General features: G+C 36.2%; 1 protein-coding gene across 1 annotated transcript in view; it reads left to right on the plus strand.

Moving 5' to 3' along the window:
• The window catches only part of OXCT1 (3-oxoacid CoA-transferase 1), a 77,846-nt gene that overhangs the window by 39,085 nt on the left and 18,545 nt on the right, over window positions 1–20,216 (plus strand). The window contains exons 8-13 of the mRNA XM_021551419.3: window positions 3,280–3,387; window positions 5,919–6,030; window positions 6,500–6,594; window positions 7,262–7,310; window positions 10,426–10,498; window positions 11,262–11,337. Coding sequence (XP_021407094.2) covers window positions 3,280–3,387; window positions 5,919–6,030; window positions 6,500–6,594; window positions 7,262–7,310; window positions 10,426–10,498; window positions 11,262–11,337 — 513 coding nt within the window. The remainder of the gene's footprint in view (window positions 1–3,279; window positions 3,388–5,918; window positions 6,031–6,499; window positions 6,595–7,261; window positions 7,311–10,425; window positions 10,499–11,261; window positions 11,338–20,216) is intronic.

Genomic DNA, 20,216 nt, shown 5'->3' on the forward strand with positions numbered 1-20,216 from the left:
AATCAGAGTGGAGAACAGCTTTTTTATTCTGGGTGCACTTACAGATAAACCAGTGTTTAGGAAAGACTGAATTCATTCATTCTCCTTCCACTGTCATCAATCAGAGAAGATTTGCAAGAACACTGTCCCCAGGAAGAAACCTCCAATACTGTGCAACTCTTAAAACAATGAAAGGATTTTTGAGTCAGACATCAAAGCCTTCCCAAAAGAGGGAAGTCAGACCTTGTGGTCTACTGTTGTTACTTTTTACAAAGATGTAAACATTTTCTGTCCTTTTGCACACTGATGAAATGAAGATTTAAGATGAATGCATGTGATCAAAGCCATCTAAAATGTACCAGAGGATTTTGATTTTCTTATTACAAAGAGTACAGGAGGTGGTCTGCCCTGATTAGTTCCCACTCTATGCTTTGCCAGAGTTGGTGTCTCTCGAGTGGGATGACACATAATGGTTTTTGATGTTTACAAAAATTCTTCCGTACGTTACAAATTAAAGCCTGAGGCAGGGTGAGTACAGAAAAAAAACCCAGAAGCATAGGTAAGATGAAAGCAGAGCAGAAGAAAAACTCACACGCATGCTTTGAATTATTAATATGGATGTGTTCCTGCCTTTCTCCTTGAGGCTTCATCTACAGAGGTGTTACAGGGCCGACTCATAAAGAAATATGAAACCCGAAAGGGAAGTAAATATGCCCAGTGATGGTACTATTAAATTTGCAGTATCATTCTTGTCTAGAAAGATACTTGGGCAATGCCTTGCAGTGGCCAGACGCACTAGGGTGCTGATTCCCATAGCCATCAGATTTCCTGGTGTCACTTCAGCTGGCTCAGCTTCGTCTCTGGCAATGCTGATGGCAGGTAGCCCATGTATGGTGCCTCATCATCCAATTCCCTGGGAGAGAGACCTGGAGCACTCAGATGGCATTTGTACTTCCTCTGCTTGAATTCTTCCTTTTCCATGTAAACAGACTGATTATTTCACTTGCAGATCTGGAAGACAGTTAATTTTTCATATATCACATGAAAATTCTTTAAGCCTTTTCAAAATTCTTCTTTACTGCTATGGAGGTATTTGAACATACTTAATTTTTATTTTTATTTGATGCTTATTCTGCATAATGGTAGAACATGGAAAGGTGTTCCAGTTGTCAGGGATCCTTGGGCTTATCTGAAATCCCTAGGACAAAATGCAATTTGCAGTGTTATGTTCATTTAGGATAATGTTTGGAAATAATAGAGGAAAAGCTATCAGGCTGACTGCTGTGTCCCAAGAGACAAAATACAAACCAATTAGCAGAATGGCATGACTGATAACAAAATCCAACAATTTATTGTTGGATGAATAATTTATTCAGTATATTCTATGGGGGGAGAAACTCAGTGTGTCAAGTTTTCTGACAGCATAATTCTGTTTGAGTTTGTTGAATTGTGCCAAGATTTTGGATTTTTTAATCTTAGCTGCTGCAGCAGTTAAATGTAGTTATTCTGTGAGAAAGTTCAAATCAGGGGCAATTAGTATTCCCCAGGCCTAGTTTTCCATCTGGTAAGTGAAGACAAATTTAATTAGAAAGGGTGAATTTGGGAATTCTGCTGGTAGCAGATCATCTGCTTGCCTATTGTTTCATTGCAGTGTCTTGTCTCCTGTTTCTCCTCCCTTTTGAGGATGTTCTGACAATAGTCACTATACCAAAAGTGCAGTGTGCTTCAGCTGTGTGCTTCAGGATTCTTTGATTTTACCCTGTGTTTGACTTAGTCTCCATATTAATCTTAAAATGAGTGTATCAAATTAGAAACTTCAAGTGATATGGATGAAACTGTAGCATTTTTTTTCATGAATACCCAAATCAGAATTTTCAAGATACTAATTTGATTGTCTCTCCTTACCTTGTGGGTAAGGGCTTTCTGGATGTGGGCCTCTGTTCTCCATGAGCACTGAGGCTGGTGTTGCTGTAGCTGTTATTGTCTTTTGCTTAGGATGTTTGCCTTGCAGATTTCACAGCACATCCGTTCTGTCTCTTTAACCCAGGACTTTTTTTGGGGATCATCTGAACCTAATTCTGTGATCTTTTGTTTTTAATTTTTCTTCTCCCTCTCCTGCTTTTTGGGTGGATTGGTTGGTTTCTTTCTTTTTGTTGTCACATTTCAAGGCACAGTAGGAAGGTAATTGTCTATCAGATGTACTATAGATTTTAGTATTTATCATATTGTCCAGTAGGTTGTCAAACTGAGTTTTAAACTCTTTAATGTTGTTTCACTGGTGACAGCTGTTAGAGATTTAACCTTACCATTCCCTGGGTCTTGTTTTGGGGTTATTAGGCTTTGGGCACTCCTAAGAGTTTTATGAATCCCTGGTGATACAGCAGTTTGGAAATTTTCTTTTGGTCTTTGAGTATGCTGTTATGTCCTTGCATAGTAGATTGTTGTGTTACCTTTGACTGTTGCTCTAACATTACATGTTTTCCCTGTGGCTGGATGCAACTGCAAACAGCACTAACATTAGGGTCTGTTTTGTGGCAGAGTGAGATGTGCTCTGTGTACCTCAGACTTGCTAAGGAAATAACCAGCCGTGGCTGAGAGTCTTTGCGGCAGGTCCGTAGCAGGGTCTCTAACTAGATCATCTCCAGCTCAGGCCTGGAAAGAAGGAAACCCCTGTTGTCTGGGGTGCTCCTGACAGGTGACATTTCAAATCTACTACAGATGGATGAGTGTCATTTTGTGCTGAATCTCTGTTTCACTAACTGTAAAGAATTCTGGATCTTCATCTTTTGTCTTCTTTCTTTCAACCTATTATTACAGTTCAAATGTTTTCTATTTTAGTTTTGAGTACACTATAGAAAACTTTTGATTCAGCTTCTATGTTTGTATCCTCTAAATTGATACTTCTGCCTTATTTTTATATCTTTATATTAAATATATGTATATATTTATATCTTTGTATCTCTAGCATATTATTTTCCTCTGGGCAGAATTTTTTTGTAGTTACAAGCAACTCCGATGTAACTGTACATGGTATATTTTTTCAAGTTGGCCATACAAATGGGCTTATTAAAACATAAATTACCTTCAATGTTTTTATGAAGAAATATGCTTTGAAAGAAAAGAACAGGTAAGCATCTAAGTTAGCCTGTTTTAAAGACTATATCTATTTTGTTCCATTTGTTAGTTTTCTTGATGTGATCTGCTGTATATTTAATGTTTCATTTCAAAACTTCATTGGTATTAAAACCTCTCATTGAATATATTTTCTAAACATTTTTCCTTTTCCTTTTCACTCTATAGGTAGAAGAAATTGTTGATATAGGAGCATTTGCCCCAGAAGACATTCATGTTCCCAAAATCTATGTTGATCGTCTGTTACAAGGAGAAAAGTTTGAGAAGAGAATTGAAGTACGTAGCTGAGCTTCTCAGTCACAACATATTTCAGCTTGGCGTGTATTTAAAATTTGCATGGTGTTTAGTCTATCCACCAAGTCTTAGCACTGAGAAAATAGTGTGAGAAAGACCCATCAAGTTTTGCTAAAAAGTGGAACTTAGGTACTTACTTAGTTGGGTGGGGGCCTGAGGATTGAGCCTTCTTTCTTACACCTGAGACCCTATGGTTCAGTTCCTGAATAATTTAGGGCAACTGCTTGTAGCTCTGGATGGCTTTACTGCAGTTGAAAATCTAGTGGAAAATTCTGCTAAATTCTCCTTCCCTCTCTCAGTTCACCTGTTGTAGATACAACAAAGGGAACACCTAGACAAGGATCTGGCTTTCTTTTCTACTGGGCAGCTTTTAATGGGGGCACGTAGAGCCAGCCTCAGTCCCTTTTGTGCCTTATATTGAATTATGTTATGCTGCAAAGGTCCTGCAAATCTTTGTTCCCTTTTCTTTAATCAGAAACTTTTCTAACTGGTGGCCTTTCTGGTCTGAATAAAAGATGTCAATAGCTATTAAAATTTCTGCAATAATACTCCACCACTGAAAACACCCAAGAAAATTATGATTATGTAATTGTTCTTTGTTGTTTCTGTGACTTTGCCACACTCAGGCTATGTCCCTATATTCATTTTGGTGATGTGACAATGCTTTTAATGTAAAGTTGAAAATTCTGTATTTCTTCTGTGTCCCCATAGTCTGGAGGTGGGAATTGTTAATCAGAAAAACTGGTAGAAGGTGATGCAAGGAGAAAAAATCTGTGAGAAAAAAAGTGCAAAAAGGAATTGTAATAATTAAACATCTGTTATTAAAATCAAATCACAAAGTCCTGGGAAGTTGTACAAGGCCTTTTCTCTGGGCATTCTCTTTTGTGAATGCTAAGGTTAAGAACCTCTTTTTTTAATTCCATCTGTTAATTCTGCAAAAGCATATTGCATTTTGTTGAGTAATTGATTGCAAACAGATGTGTCAAACCTTTTTTTTTTTTTTTTCCCCTCTGGTTGTGTTGGGTCAGATTGCAATTAATGGCCTATTTTCTCCTTCTGAATGGTTGCATTACCTTTTATGACAGATAATTTTTCATTTATTAAACTATTGCATCTGCTGCATCTTGGCTGCATAAGTGAATACCTCTTTAGTCAATACCTACTGAATACCTGGTGAATACTTACCTAGTCATCTGCCCCCTTCCATATATGCTTTAAAAAAAAGGGGGCAGGGGTGAAAGCTACTATAAACTGCCAAGCAAAATTGTAACAGATTAATTTTGATTATGCAATTTTGTAATTCTGGCAGTGACACCTCTCACTAGGTATAGGTATAGGAAGTAAATGGAAGATTTATTTACTCTTCTGTTAAATTTTATAAATCAACTGGCTGTACACAGAAAAGCAGTGGGTATGGTAAGTGGTGAGAGAAGATGAAGAACGTAAGAAATAAAGAGAAGCTAGTCTGTCATAATTCTTACTGGCTTTAAATAGTAGTTATTGCCTAATATGGCTTAGAAGTGGTCTCTCTAGCACAAGCTATAATTTCTATCCAGTCTTCTCCTTGCTGTACAGAAACCCTCTGTAACTGTTTCTACTTTATCCATTATCTATAAGTGAAGCAATTCTAGGGAAAATAACCAAGGCATAAAAAGGAAGGTGATGGGAAATTCAAGAGGATTGATATTGACTGTTTCTGACTGATTAAGGAGAAAGTGACTCTGCAAAATTTCTTTTGTGCTGATGAAAAGTAACAGAATAATTTTTTCTGATGTGTTAATTGTAGCCTGAAGTAGGAGAAAATATGAAGGCATGGGGAGGTGCAGGACATGATGTTTCCCATAGGAATTTTATATGCATAGGAGAGATGTGCAAAGGACATAAACTATGTAGACAATAATTTAAAAGAAAGATGTTACAAACTTCTTGAATGTCATGGCATTTTCACCTACATGTGATTTACAAAATATGAACTTCAGATGAGAAAATACCAGGAAACAAATTCATGGGGTGTGCAAGATTATAGAGACTTATGTTTGAAAATTTTGATTCTTAGCTCCCCAGTATCTTTAGATGAATGGCATTTGTCTGTTTCATCCTTATAAATCTATAATAGCTCATTGAATTGAATGAATGCAGAAAGAGAGCAGTATTTGTATTTTCAGCTGACATTTTACGAATCTATTTAGGTATCTCTGGGGTAATGAATCTTAGACTTGCTAGTATTTGCACTAGTGCCTGGTGCCTTCTTCACTACTTCTCTATGTATCAGGCTTGGCAATACAGACAAAGAAATAATATTTTACTCTAAGGCTGTCACTGGCAATATTTGATGACTCCATTGGCTTAGCTAAGCTTGAAGGCATAAAATAAAAGGTCATTTTTTTTCATAGAAGATGAATAAATAGCTTTATTCTTAGACCAAATATCTTGGTGCAATCACAAATCAAACTTTTGTGTCTTGAGAAGCAAAAATCTGGATTTTAATCTTGTGATTACTTCTTATTTTGCAGCGCTTATCAATCCGAAAGCCTGAAGACTCAACAGCCAAACAAAAAAAGGGAGACAATGTGAGGGAGAGGATCATCAAACGGGCTGCGTTAGAGTTTGAGGATGGCATGTATGGTATCCTTCAGCTATGCTTATAGGTCAAAATGATTGCTGACTAGAATAGGAAACCTATCTGTTTTGTTTAAAACAGATTAATTAACGTTCTCATTGTCTTTACCACACCCTGTGATTCTCTTATTTTATTAATACCCAATTGAAATAGAAGGGATACTAAGACATAAAATACAGAGTTTTTATGTGATGGCTTTGTTAGCAGTTGAATGTGTTGCAAGAATTTCTCAGAAAAATTGGAAAAGATTTATTTGTACTGTCAATATTTTTATCCTATATGGGATTTGACAGAATGCAATTAGACAGTCCAAATGGCAAAATAATTCATAATTCATCACAAATATGAGGTATTTAAGTAAAAACAGAAGTGCTTGTGAAAGGAACAGTTCTAATCGACTCATAGTATAGTAGTAATTTTTTTAAAATTTACTAGTTTGCAATAAGTGTTTCTGCCTTAACCACCTTTTTTTAGCTAATCTGGGTATTGGAATCCCACTGTTGGCCAGTAACTTCATCAGTCCAGACATAACTGTTCACTTACAGAGTGAAAATGGAGTCCTGGGTTTGGTAAGAATATATCTTGGTCAGTTATTATAGTGTTTTTATGTTGCTGTGGCTGGGTTTTATTTCCTAACCAGCTCCAACTTGATTATTATATTACTAAAAATATATATACTATATTATGTCTTCATAAAATTCTCACTTTGCTGCAGAGAAGTTTTCTAGGAAATGCTCATTTTATGATTATGGTGCTATTTTGCTAAGGATATCCTTTAGTTTCTGGGCTCAAAACCATCAGGATTTTGCAAGACTAAGCATTGTAAGCCTTAGCAAATATAATTTTAAATAAAGCTTAAAGGGAATATTATTTTTACTGTCATAGGGCTTTATGAAGTTTCAGTTAATGACCTTTTTTTCTGAAAAACGTCTGTCACTTCACTTAAGAACAAAAAGAAACCCAAATCAAACAAACCTCTCGCTTCATGATTGTTTAATATTCTAATATCCTTGAACAATATGTCCAAGAGACCTGATATGTTACTTGATATAAACTGTGGCTTGTAATGTCAGGATTTTTTTCTGGTAAAAAATAGAATTCTGCTTAAAAAAGATAGAAATGCACGTCTGCCATGGTTTGGTTTGGTAATAAGCATTAGAAATACTATAGCGATTATTAATTGTATTTTAAAGGTATTTTATTATAAATCTTAACATACATCTGTATTGTTGTCAGGGTCCTTATCCACTTGAAAATGAAGTAGATCCAGATCTGATTAATGCAGGTAAATTCTTAAATTTAATTAATGGAAAGTTAATAACAATTTAATTTAATTTTTTTTATATAGTATTTGAACCTAGAGACCTGTTTTATTTGATAATAAATATTAATGCATTTTTTCTGTTTTTTAAGTGACAGTCTAATTCTTTGGGGAGAGACTCTCTTCCAGCCTCAGTAAATGGTCAATTATTTTTTTCAGAATTGAGATTGTTTTGAGCAGCCTGTAAGGGAATATGGGTTTGTTTTCCTGCTGCTTTTCCTTGAATACTCTAGAAAATGGTTTTCGATGGTTTATGCTTGGGACATGTTTTAAGACATCCTATGTATAATAGTTTGGCTTATTCCCAGCCAGGAATATAACTCATTTGCATTCAGAGAGGGATTGGGAGCCAAGGAAGGGGGAATGAACTGGGACCTGGTGCACTGAGATCACTGCTGTGGGCAGCTGCTTTTGCCACTTTTAGAAGGGAATGGTAATTCTCACATACTGTTGTTGCCCAGCTGTTTTAGGGCATTTAACCTCAGGAGGTGTTATTCAGTGTAAAAATGTAAGTTTCTCATGATTTAGTGCACACGTCTGATTTCTATTTTTTTCATGGAAAAGTTGTGTCTGTGTACATTCTCTGTCTCCATGTAAAAATACACGTAAATATTGCATTGTGACAAACAGAAGTAGGCTTTGTGAGTTTGTTATTGATCTTAATGATATAGCTTATAGATCTGAAATTTTAGACTTGTTTTTTCATATGGAAAATGTACACGTTTCATATTTTTTATTCAAATATACACATACAAATACATGTATGGTTGTCTACATATGTATATATATACAGAGAGTACCTTTCTCAATGGCTGTTAGCAAGTACAGTTAAACTCTAAAAAGTCAAAGGAGATAAAGCACTGACATAAAATAATTTTAATTTAATATCAGTCCAGCAATTGTTCACTGACTTGAAACATTTGCTGCTTGGCGTAGCTAAATTATACCTATCATAGTGCTATGTAATTGCCTCTGTTAGTGTCTTTTAATGTGGAGTTATTTGAGGCCATTTTCTGGTTTGAAATAAAAAATTATTTAAGAAGTTGAGTCCAGCATTTCACCAGTATATATACAAGAACTGCATGAAGGAATATATCAGAGGAGTCACTGGAAGAAAAAAATATTTAGAAGAAAAAAAAAACTATGAGTGAATTATATGCATGCACATTAGAACTTAAGTTTTAAAATGGATGTGTATGAAAAATGAACATATTAACAGAGTGGCAGTGAAAAAAATACCCAAGAACCTAATAAATTCTCGGAAAAAATTGTGCTTTAACATGGAAATTGAGATGGTCTGGAATTGTTCTTTATGGTTGATAAATATTTTTAAGGGTTATTCTGGAAGACATGAAGCTAACATAACAGGTTAGAATGCAACAAGAAAATTAGATTATTATACTATTGTTAATTCAATGTTAAGCAGCCTCACTTGTCCCCTAAAGCTGCAATAAACAGGACATGGTATAGACAAACATCAGACCTACCACCAAAATAGTTATTTCTGTAATTGCTGAAACATTCACATGGTTGGATTAGGACCATTCTAGGTGCTTTCCAATCAAATTTGTAAAACCAAAATTTGTGAAGAAAACAGAAGCTGAATGGCAGAGGAATAGAAATTAATCTTGTTCTCGTTCATTAGCTGGAATGATCCAGTATCAGCCCCAAAGTCCAGTTTCAAGGTTTTAAAACATATACATGTTTTGGGCTTTTGCCAAATTTCTCTCTGCAAATATAAGTGTATTGCTCTGAAATATGTATGGGTTTTTCTGTTTGTCCCATTTTCTTAATGTCTCACATGAAGTATATCTTGACTGCAACTGAAAGGTAGACTACTTTATTACAGCAGAAATATTTTAAAGTACTGACCTCCTGAGAGCATTTTAAGAAGTGGGTAATGTGCTCTTTTTACATTATTTTGTGGTCCTAAGCCTGTGTGTCTTTCTTATTATTATTATTTGTCATTTTCTCCCGGGCTTCTCTCTCCATGCTGCTGCCTGCAAACCCTGTTCTCTCTTTCACTGCCTTGGGTGGGTGCCCTGTAAGGAAAGATAATTCAGGCTGTCTCAGCAGGTCTGGGTCTTAGCATGTGAATTATAGAGAAGTGTGCAGGACCACTTGTATGACCTTAATTCTATACTCTTCTATTTAATTTCCATACAAATGGCATAAAATATACCTCAGATGAGTTCAATAATTAAAGCATATATCTTAGATCTCTAGTTTAAGTTTTATGTACTGTTTCTTTCCCTTTTCCCATTCTCTTAGTTAGTCTCATTTTCTTTTTTCCTCTGTTTTCTGCAAACTGTTCACTGATACATCATTCCCCTTCTCCTTTGTTGTTACAGTATGTCACATATTGCTAAAATATTTTGGTTTGTTTTTTTCTCTCAAGTTTACCATGCTTCTTTTATAATTTTACCTTCATCTGTGTTTCTTTTGCCTTATCAGAGGCACCCTGTGTAAATATTTGTTTCTTAGACTGATTCAAAGAGCAGGCAAAGGAGGAAGAAAAGGGCCCTGAATAGAGTCAAAATAAGACACATGCAGGAGTGCTGCATTGCTTGACTCAAGCATTGTTCATAGTGCAGTACAGAACACAGAAGCACATTTTCTTGTGCCCTTTAAAAAAGCAAGAATAGACTAGACCTATCTCTTTTTTTGTATTTTTCATCATTAGTAACTATAAACTGTTCAATCTGATCTGCTTGCTTTTCTTTGCAGCCTCTCAGTATCCTGAAGGCTTTATATTTCTCTGTTTCAAAAGACAGTTACTTCTCACTTTTTCTGTGAATGGAGAAGAAAGCTAAAGTCCATAGATATTGTGTGTTCATGATGCTTGCCTGGAACTGCTGATGGTCAAACAGCAGGCAATCCTATCATTAGAAGCTCTAACAAGCTGCTTCACAACTCAAAAGGATTGATTAGGTTTACATGTGACATTTTAAGTGTAATCAGGTTTATAGTTGTACTAAATCCAAAGGAATTTGATAAAAACCTCTTATTTCTTGCTAAATAACTGTGACTTCATTTGTCAAAGAAACAAAATGCATACTGTAAATTATTTCTTTTACAGGTAAGGAGACAGTCACTGTTCTTCCAGGTTCTTCCTATTTCTCTAGTGATGAATCATTTGCAATGATAAGAGGGTATGTAACAACACAAACTGATATTTTTGAAACAGGGAAAGAATAAACTGCATCAGTGGGAGAACTCATTAGTATTTCTTCCAAATGTGGTTAGCATTAAACAACCTGTAAAATTATTGTGGACTTAATCATTGATGGTTTACAGAGGGTTAAGTCTAGCTATTGGAAATAAGAAAACACTGAACTAATAGATATCATGGTGATGTTTGTGCCTACCACCACCTGGCCATCTATAAACACATTTATAATGACATTTTAACAACTATTTTTTGGTCTTTTCCAAGTATCTAATCTGTACCTGCACTCAGTATATTTTCTTTGCTCAGCTTGCAACCGTGATCCTCATTCCACCTCCTTAATGGCAATTCAACATCTGCACCTGTTTTTTGTTTGTTTTTTGGAAAGGAGTTTGGATGCAAACAAGCACTAAATCCTAATGGCACTGAAAAGATAATGGGTACATGTAAATATGTTAAGGAGTGCATTAAAAAGTACAAGTTCAGAGATGATTGACTGCACATGCAATTAACCAAACCAGACAAAAGTAGGAACATTTTTGAGGCTCAGTAGGCATAAAGAGACATTTGCATCAGTGATACATCTAGGGGAAAAAAAAACCCAACTATGTGTGTGACAAACAGTTGCTACCTTTGTCATATGCCACCATTTTAAAATTGATGTAATGAGCATTAAAAAAAGCTTGTTAAAATTCATGGGCTGTTACTTGAACATGATATGCTAATTATACACTTTCTGTTACCAGAGGCCATGTTGATTTGACAATGCTTGGAGCTATGCAGGTGTCTAAGTACGGTGACTTGGCCAACTGGATGATTCCTGTAAGTAGGTTTTTGAATTACTGGCAATATACTGTGTTTAGTATAACATAAATGTAGCTGAGGACCACAAAAAGGAGAAAAGGGCAGAAGTAGAATGGGGGTTGTGAAGCTAAAGGTAGTAAAATAGAGGATATGTGTATTTCTCCTGCATACTACTGGCACCAAGCAATGCATTATCTGGAGCATTAAGTTTGAGGAAAGTGTAAACAAGCATGTAGTTCATAAAATCATTATAAAATCGTAAAAAGAGCTTGCATTATTTTTCTGTATTTCTGTCAAAAGATTGTAGCATTGCCCTTTCAAATGCATTAAGAAAAAAACAATAATACTGTACTTAGCCAAACAGACCTTCAGGTTTCAATGATAGAAATATAAGCTAATTCCATTATTATTTAAGCAACTGATAACATTAAGCCATTCTTGGAACTTTATGTTCTAACATTAAACGTTAGTGACTTTCATACTGTTAACAAGTTTGATATTTTCAATGGCTTGCAGTATGGTACTTTCAGAAATGGTTTGTATCAGAAATATCTAGAAGCAAACTTTCTTATTAACCTTGTTAAAAGTAATGAGATGTATTTCTATCTACCTGAGTACTGTTAAAGGCCTTGGGAAACTGAATTATTAGAGGGACAAAAATCCAAATTAATGTCCTTATCTCTTGGAGAAGCATAAGTTGAACCCAGGAATCTGTGACTTCTACAGCAGACCTTGAGCATGGAAGTCATGGAGCAGTGATTGTAGCATAAGTTGATTTTATTGAGAGGGGACGGCATCTCACATGTGAGCCATACAGGCAGATGTGGGAAAACGGGTTATGTGAAGGGCTAGTCCAGGTATCTGGATGAGTAATTGGGGGGAGTGAGAAGGATTATGGCTAGGTTCAAATGCACCTTTCAAGATCTGAACTATCGAAAGATGAAGACAGCATTTTGTACTAATAAGAAGGTTTATTTACACATGCATTTCTTGAAACACTGAAGTTAAGATTGTTTGTAATCTTTCTCAAAATTGTGCAGATTTACATGTTCTTCCCTCACTGCTTTATGTTCTCTAAAATATAGTGATTCTAGTTTTGTATTCATATATATCAAGAAGATTATTTTTTATATCTGGTACTGCTTATTTTACCTATGAAGTTGCCTCTCAGTTCTGTTCCACCCCAAATTTATGAATAACAGGTATGTTTTCAAAACAGGAAAATATAAAATGCAACTTTCAATACTGTTTGACTTTTTGTTACCTTTGAGATATACCTTGTTATTACATACTACAGCGTATATCAGATGGATCCTCATGACTTTTTGCTGTTGTCATTTTCCACTCTTACTGATCTTTGGCTGTTTGGAAATTTGCTCTGCGGTGAGCTGTATTTACTTGTGAGTAAATATGCCAGTAAAACTTCATAAATCCAACCAGGAGTCTTTCCAAGCAGCAATAATTTCTCTTTGGTTACTTTTATGGAGATCTGTTGGATGGATGATTCTTAATCTACTTTATTGATGTGTTACTACTATTCTACAATACAGATATTAAAAATAGGATTAATCAGCCCATAGGTGTACAGATCTCCCTGTTTTTCCTGTAAATATGATGATACATTATTTTCAGCTAAATTTAATTATGGGCAAGATGTGTTTCTTTTTTTAGTCACAATATTTGTGTGTGGATGATACAAAGATTGACTTGGCTGAAAACTCATAGTGCAAGGAAACTTCAAGCTGTATTTTGTTCTAACATTTTTCACTTTTCATTTAGTTTTGGTTAAATATTTCTTATACACTGTAGCTTTTGAATTCTTGTATTGATGGTATTTGCCATTTTTTCAAAGGCAAGAAATAGCTCTATATGTTTTGAGCAAGTACCATTATGAAGCAGTTCTTTCTGTCCCATAAGAACTTGATAACACTTGAGGCCTAGTGAGTGCATATGTGTGTGTACATGCATTTACTATTAGGAACTGAGCTGCTGAAGTCTCATTGCAGTAATTACAGCCTTTTCTTTGCTCTTATCTGCTGACGTTTAATGGAGAGAAAAATCCCATGAGTAAAAGAAGAAAAGGGTGTGACTATTTTAAGCACATGCAGTAAACAATGCTGTTTGCTTAGGCTGAAGCTACTTCCTAAATACTGGCATTTATTGGTGATTTTATTCCATTAAGCACTACTATTTAATGGCTTTTTGTCTTCCTCACTTTGGTATTTCTCCAACTAACAAGAGGGTTTCTGAGGAGAGAAAGGAGAAGGAGGCAAATTTCTCTGAATCCCCTGGGAACAGAATGCAGATGTGAGAAGTTGGCCAAGAGAGTATGAAAAGAAATATAAGAGGTCATGATCATGGATTAGGTCAGATAGGCCAGAACAGATAATCCATGGCTGCTGGTTGCTGCTGGATGGAGCCACATTTCATTTCATGAGTGCAGGACATGTATAACCTATCTGTGTGTCTCAAGTTAATATTGGAAATTGCTGCCAGCAGGGCTGTTTCCTGACATTTTCAGAGCAGCAGCATTAGTGGTCTCACAGTTTTAAAAGCTGTGGGATTGACTGCACGTATCACTGCATGTGCTTGCTTCGTTTCAGTTCCTTTCAACTACTGTCTTCTTGAAACCCTAAGAACAGAAGCATTTATGAAACAGTTTCTGCTGCTCTTCTGGAGGGGCCAAGTTTACTACAAAGTACTATGGCTGCAAAATAGTTCTTTATTTTCCCCATCCTTCCTAAGAGAACACAAGTAACTATGATTATTGTGGTGACATGTATCAGAGGCTGGGAATAGGTCAAAACAAAACACCAGAACTTCTGCCAGGTTCCCTTGTGACATCAAGGCCTCTGTCTTTTTAATATGCATTTCTGAACAACCCATAACATTAAACAACGCTAATATGACTACTCATACAGTTGACACACTGTAGCAGCAGAAAAAGTATTGAAACAATAGTAGAGGGTCCCTGCAGCTGGAAGTTGTTGTATCTGAAAGCACAAAATGGATGAAATGTCCATGACATCAGATTTCACTAGGCAGAAACTTCTTGCAGGGGAAAAATATAATTATGCAGTAAATCATTAATGAGAAGATAGCTTACTCAGGAGGACTACAAGGATGTCATGAGGTTTTGTAGGGAGAGTATATGTATATTGTCTACCTGAACTTCAGTAAAGCCTTTGACATCATTTCCCATAACATTCTTTTGGAAAGACTAGCTGCTTATGGCTTGGATGGGGGGACGCTTGGCTGGGTAAAGAGCTGTGTGTGGCAGAGTCCAGGGAGTGGTGCTGGATAGAGTTACATCCATCTGGGGCTAGTCACTGGTAGAGCTCCTCCAGGCTCAGTACAGGGGCCAGCCCTGATTAATATCTTTATTCATGATCTGGATGAGGGCATTGAGTACACCTTCAGTCAGTTTGCAAGTGACGCCAGTTTGGTTGGGAGTGTTGATCTGCTGGAGGGCAGGAAGGCTCTGCAGAGGATCTGGATAAGCTGAATGAATGGGCTGAGGCCAGTGCTGTGAGGTTCAACAAGGCCAAGTGCCAGATCTGCCCTTGGATTACAACAGCGCCAGGCAGTGCCACAGGCTGGGGCATAGTGGCTGGAAAGCTGTGCAGTTTGGAAAGACTGATGCTGGAGCATGTCCACAAAAGAACTACAAAACTGGTGTAGGGTCTGGAGCACAAGGCTTATAATGAGCAGCTGAGGGAGCTGGGGGTATTTAGCCTGGAGAAAAGAAGGCTCAGGGAACACCTTACTATTCTCTACAGTTCCCTTAAAGGAGGTTGTACCCAGGTGGAGTCAGCCCCTTCTCCCAGCAACTGATAGTACAAGACAAGACAGCCTCAAATTTTTTCAGGGCAGGTTTAGATTGGATATTAGGAACACTTTCCTCACCAAAAAGTCTGTCAAGCATTGGACCAGATTCTCCAGGGAAATGATGAAATCAGCATCCCTGGAGGTATTTAGAAGATGTGTAGATCTAGCACTTAGTACTCACCATCAAAGAGGACTGAGGACTGCTAATAGACTGCATTTGTGTAAATTCACAAGGGCAGACAGAATACATCTGAAGGTGCAAAAGAAACTGGCCATTTCCTAAAGCAGCAGGCTCAAAGCCCAGTGTCTAGAAGTTAACAAGCAGCAGCCTCAGAGATGATACAGGACCTGACATTCTCTGCAAACAATGTAAACCAAGAAAGTAAACTTTAGCTTTGTACATTCTTCAACTAGGAAACTAAAAATTCATTTTAAGATTGCTAAGGTAGTGCCATTAGTTAACACTAAGAGAAAAAAAGAGGGATGTAATTTGTGCAGGAGGTGGAGTTTGGATACATAAATCTGTACCATTCTTTGGAAAAACTGTCCTTAAATTTTAGATTTGGCAGCTTGAGATTTTAATGCTCTAACTTGGACTAGCCAAACATAAAGGGTTAAAACATTAAGAATTAAATAAAACTACAAAAAATTTCTAAGCTTTATCAAGAAGATTATCTAGAAAGAAGAAATGAGGAAACTCATTCAAATTCAATAATAAATCTTTTAATTTACAGTCTGTAGAGATTAGTATAACCTAAGGCATTAGGAATATAATTTTATATGTTATTGGTAGCTTTTCTACAGCGCTTCAAAGTACATATTTTGCACAGTTTTGGACACTTTGACCTCATTAGTAAAAACATTTTTAATGTAAACATTAATTTGCAGAGACTAAGCTGCTCTATGTCTGCATGAGACTTTTTGATTTTATTTTTGCCTTTAACTATTTGTAATACCAGACCTGGAAACAGAGGGCCCTACACCAGGAGTTTGTCTTATACAAAAGTGTCATTTTTAATGATGGGAGAAAGGACATGTATCCCTGATTATGTCCCTGAATGCCTGAGAGCGCTGTAGGTCTTCTCTGAGGAGCCCTACTGCTGCCTATTTGCTTTGCTTGGGTAGGAATGTATTGCATAAGGCACATTTTAATTTTGAATCAAACATATTGTCTAGCTCCTCTCCTAGTTCTCCTAATATATCTGTGGACTGAATGCATTAAACTCAGTGTTTTGTTTCAAGATGTACAGCATTGCAAGAAAAGTATTTTACCTATTAACTATAAAATGTGTGAAGGACTAAAACCAGTCTAAAATATGTATAAATAGAAAATATGCAGATTAAATATGCTTAATGGCTGAGTTTCTCTCAGTAATAATATCACGTTGTCTGATGTCTAGGACATGAGTAGGGCTACATCAGTATTTCAACAAATGAGAAGGATGGGACTTGCAGTTAATCCCTTCCAGAGACTTCTTGGAAATCTACTTTTCAATGGGACATTGGTTTAGTATGAAGATGTATTGGGTTTTTGCAGACACACATCTTGAAATTGCACCTACAGTAATATACCAGCCTACTGCTTATCTCCCAACAAACATGTGCCTGCAGAGCCTTTGCAACACAAAATTATCACTATTGCAAAAGTCCTGCAGCCAAAGAGGAGAAAGAGAGTGTATTGTGTTGGCTTTACTTCTTCCATCTTTTTGATAGCTTTTTCTATCAATTTTCTTCATGTTTATTTCTCTTCAGACCACATGGAATGAATGTAGGAGCTCCCTACTGGTATTTTATTCATATTAAATTTTCAGTGTGGGAAGTAGCAGCTCTGCTTTTTGTATAATGAGAGCAGCTGAAGAAATTCTGCCTGCCTGAAAAATACAAGCATATGTCAGAGGACTTCTGATCTATGGGTTAGTGGTGAGAACTGTTACTATGATATGGAACCATCACTTCCAAGTGAGACTAGTATTATGTTGGCAGTAAAATTAATTATTGCATGCTATGCTGTGTGTTTTGGAAATGGTATGCAAAGGCAAATGGACAGCTTAATTGTCCCATTACACTGAAGTAACATTCATCACTGTAAAGCAATTCCATTTCAATGAAGAATGTCACAGACTGTTTTGCATTGCTCCTGAGATGCAGCTTTTCAGTGTATTCATTTGAATTTTACTCTGTCGTTCAAATAAGTTGCCAATGGTTATTTCAACTTATGGGAGAATAAAGGAATTAAATTTCCCCAACTTTCTGCATGTATTTAATGCAGCCCTAGTTTTCTGATTATGGAAAATAAAAATATAAATATAGTTAGTGCACATATTTGTGTATGTTAAATTTTAGAGAAGAGTTATTATTACATTTTTCCAAGAAAAAGAAGTAATTCAAAAACTTATACTCCATTCTTTCAGAAATTAGACTTTTTGATCTTGCTTTTCACTATGTGTTTGTGTGTGTGTTAGGGAATACCTGTTTAACATTCTTCAAAACCAGGCTATTTCTTGTATGGCTAAACCATGCCACTTGTTTTTTTAATATCTTTTAAAAAATACATTTACTCTGTTGTGCATGTAGAGCATGCTTTGTTTTGTTGTATTCTGCCAGAATTAACTTGTGTTGTTGCATTACCCACTCTTCTGACTGAAAAAACCTGTTAATGACTTCCCACTGTTTTTTTTTTTCTTCCTCAGAGCAAGATCTAATCTAGCTGTCCTAGTTGACAGTATAATTACAATAATTCTCTAAGTGGAACATATGTAAGGACATAAAGTCAGTGTAAAATAGAACAAGGAAGTATAGTTCAGAATACTTGAGCTTTATCCATCTTTTTTTGATACAATCTTCATCAAGTCTTTTTCATTGGAAAAATGGAAAGTGAGATGTGAAGAGTTGTGACTTTCATTTTAGAATCAACCAGAAATATTCCCATCCTTTAAATACAGGACAGGTCCGTTACCAAGAGGAAAACACATCTACATTTTTATGAAGTTAGAGTCGATTTATGCATCTGCATTTTTTTAATATTACCTCCTGATTGTTTTGTGTTTTTTTTTCCTGAAACAAAGTTTTGAGCTAATACACACTTTCCCACACCAACCAGGTGTAACCCATAACTGATGGGATCGTTAGGTATTGATTTGATGACCTCCTTTGCTGTGCTGTGCTGTTTGATGCTGATACATGTGGGCTGGCAGACAGTGTCTATGCAGAGAGGGAAAGCTGTGTGACTGATGTGTGTTAGCAGTACTGCAGAGATCTATGAACGGACCTTCAGTTTACCCTTTTGATTGCATCACTAGCACAATCGATGGTTGTGTGGCAGTACCTTGTATCCACTGCTTAGCTTCTGCTTTTCTCTGTGAGGCTCATGTTCCAGTTCCTCTGAATTTAAGCATCTGTCCCTGGCATCATACAATAATTTCCTTTAATAAGGACTTCCTCCATACCTTTTTTCCGTTTATAACTGACATCTCTCCTGTGTCTGTGGCCAGGAGAGACAATGCTGACATCTTTAAATTCTTTGCTCTCTCCTGCTAGGCATCTTGTTCACAGTCTTCAGGGGGATGCCTGAAAATTGAAGTTAAATGGGAAGCTTGCAGTTTAAACTAGACTGGCCTGTTATCTTCTGTAAGACTTCTGGAAACTTTGAGCATAGTGTGGGGCATGTGTATTTTTTTATCTAATAGAAGGAAGGAGAAATTTCAGACCATGTTTTTTGTTTAATACAGTATTAGGACAGTGGGGAATGTGGGCAAGGACTCTTAGGAGGGAAGTGGGTTGATTCCTTTCCAAGCAAGGGTATATTTTCACCTTGCCTGTGCTTTGATACTCAGTTTTAAATGGAATTATTCAATATGCATTTACCACTGACAAATTTTCATTGTTTCTTGAGCTCATCATTAGCATCTGCTCTGCTGTACTGTTGATGATCTGTTTGTCTCAAAAGATCATGTTATTCTAACTTAAGCAAACAGTTCAGGTGCATTTTTTCATACAATATTGGGAGCAGTTATAAAATTCATTTACAGAAGAAAAGTCCTTCCCCCTGGGAATATAGAGGAAGGTTTTAAGGCACCAGCATGGATTCAAGACCTTACTAGTGTTAGAAGGCTCCTGAATTTTTCTCTTTTTTCTCATCTAGCTCTTCTTTATCTGTTTATCTACTTGGATTTTATTATAAACTATTTCCTGCCTGCTGTAGTACTTTTTTAGCTTGCTTGAAATACCATTTAGGCAAAATGTCACATTCTCTTGAAAAATATCTTGACTGTCTGGCCCACACTGGAGTACTCACAATTTTCCACTGAAATGCCAGGTTGTCTTGGGTGCCACATATGACCAAACAAACATGAAAATTCCTATTTAGGGATTACTATTAGGCCAAGGTAATTCCTCAAGCTCTTTCATGTTGTATTTTGACCACTCAAATAATGCTGAGATGTAAAAACACTAGATGACAAAATACATACCTTTCTCTCATATTTTTTTAAAGATGCCCCATTACCACAATAACAAAATAATTCATTTTGCATAAGTAGGCATTATCAGAAATTTCACTAGTAATGTGTTGGTTTATGTAGGTCTACACAAAGAAGCCAGAGAGCTGATGATCTCAATTAAGAAAACCTAAAGTATCAGGTCCAAAATTTTCATATCTTTCACTCTAGTATTATTTGGACTGAGACTTAGAAAAAACTGCTGATGAAAGCACAATGGGAAAAGGAGAATTTCCAACTTGTATTGTAACAGAGAAGCTGCAAAGATATTGTCAGCTTGTGGTCTGTTCTCTACCCAACTCTCTGTATAAATAACTGCCAACACTGGACCTCTCAGAAGTGCATGGCAAATTCAAAAATCTTTTATTCTTACTTCAAGGTCTGTCTGATGAAATGGGTTTTAAAATGGTGCTTCAAATTACCACTGCTCTACTATGGCACTGTCTTTCCTTCTGAAAGGTTCCTTAAGCTAGCAGCACTGTAGTAATTAAGAACTAACAAAAATCATCTTAAATAAATAAATGGAGGGAGCAGGGTAGGGCAAAAATGAGTGAAGTGTCTTTTTGGAATAAC

The sequence above is a fragment of the Lonchura striata genome, chromosome Z (genome assembly GCF_046129695.1).
Source record: "Lonchura striata isolate bLonStr1 chromosome Z, bLonStr1.mat, whole genome shotgun sequence".
In the NCBI taxonomy this organism is placed as follows: Eukaryota; Metazoa; Chordata; class Aves; order Passeriformes; family Estrildidae; genus Lonchura; species Lonchura striata.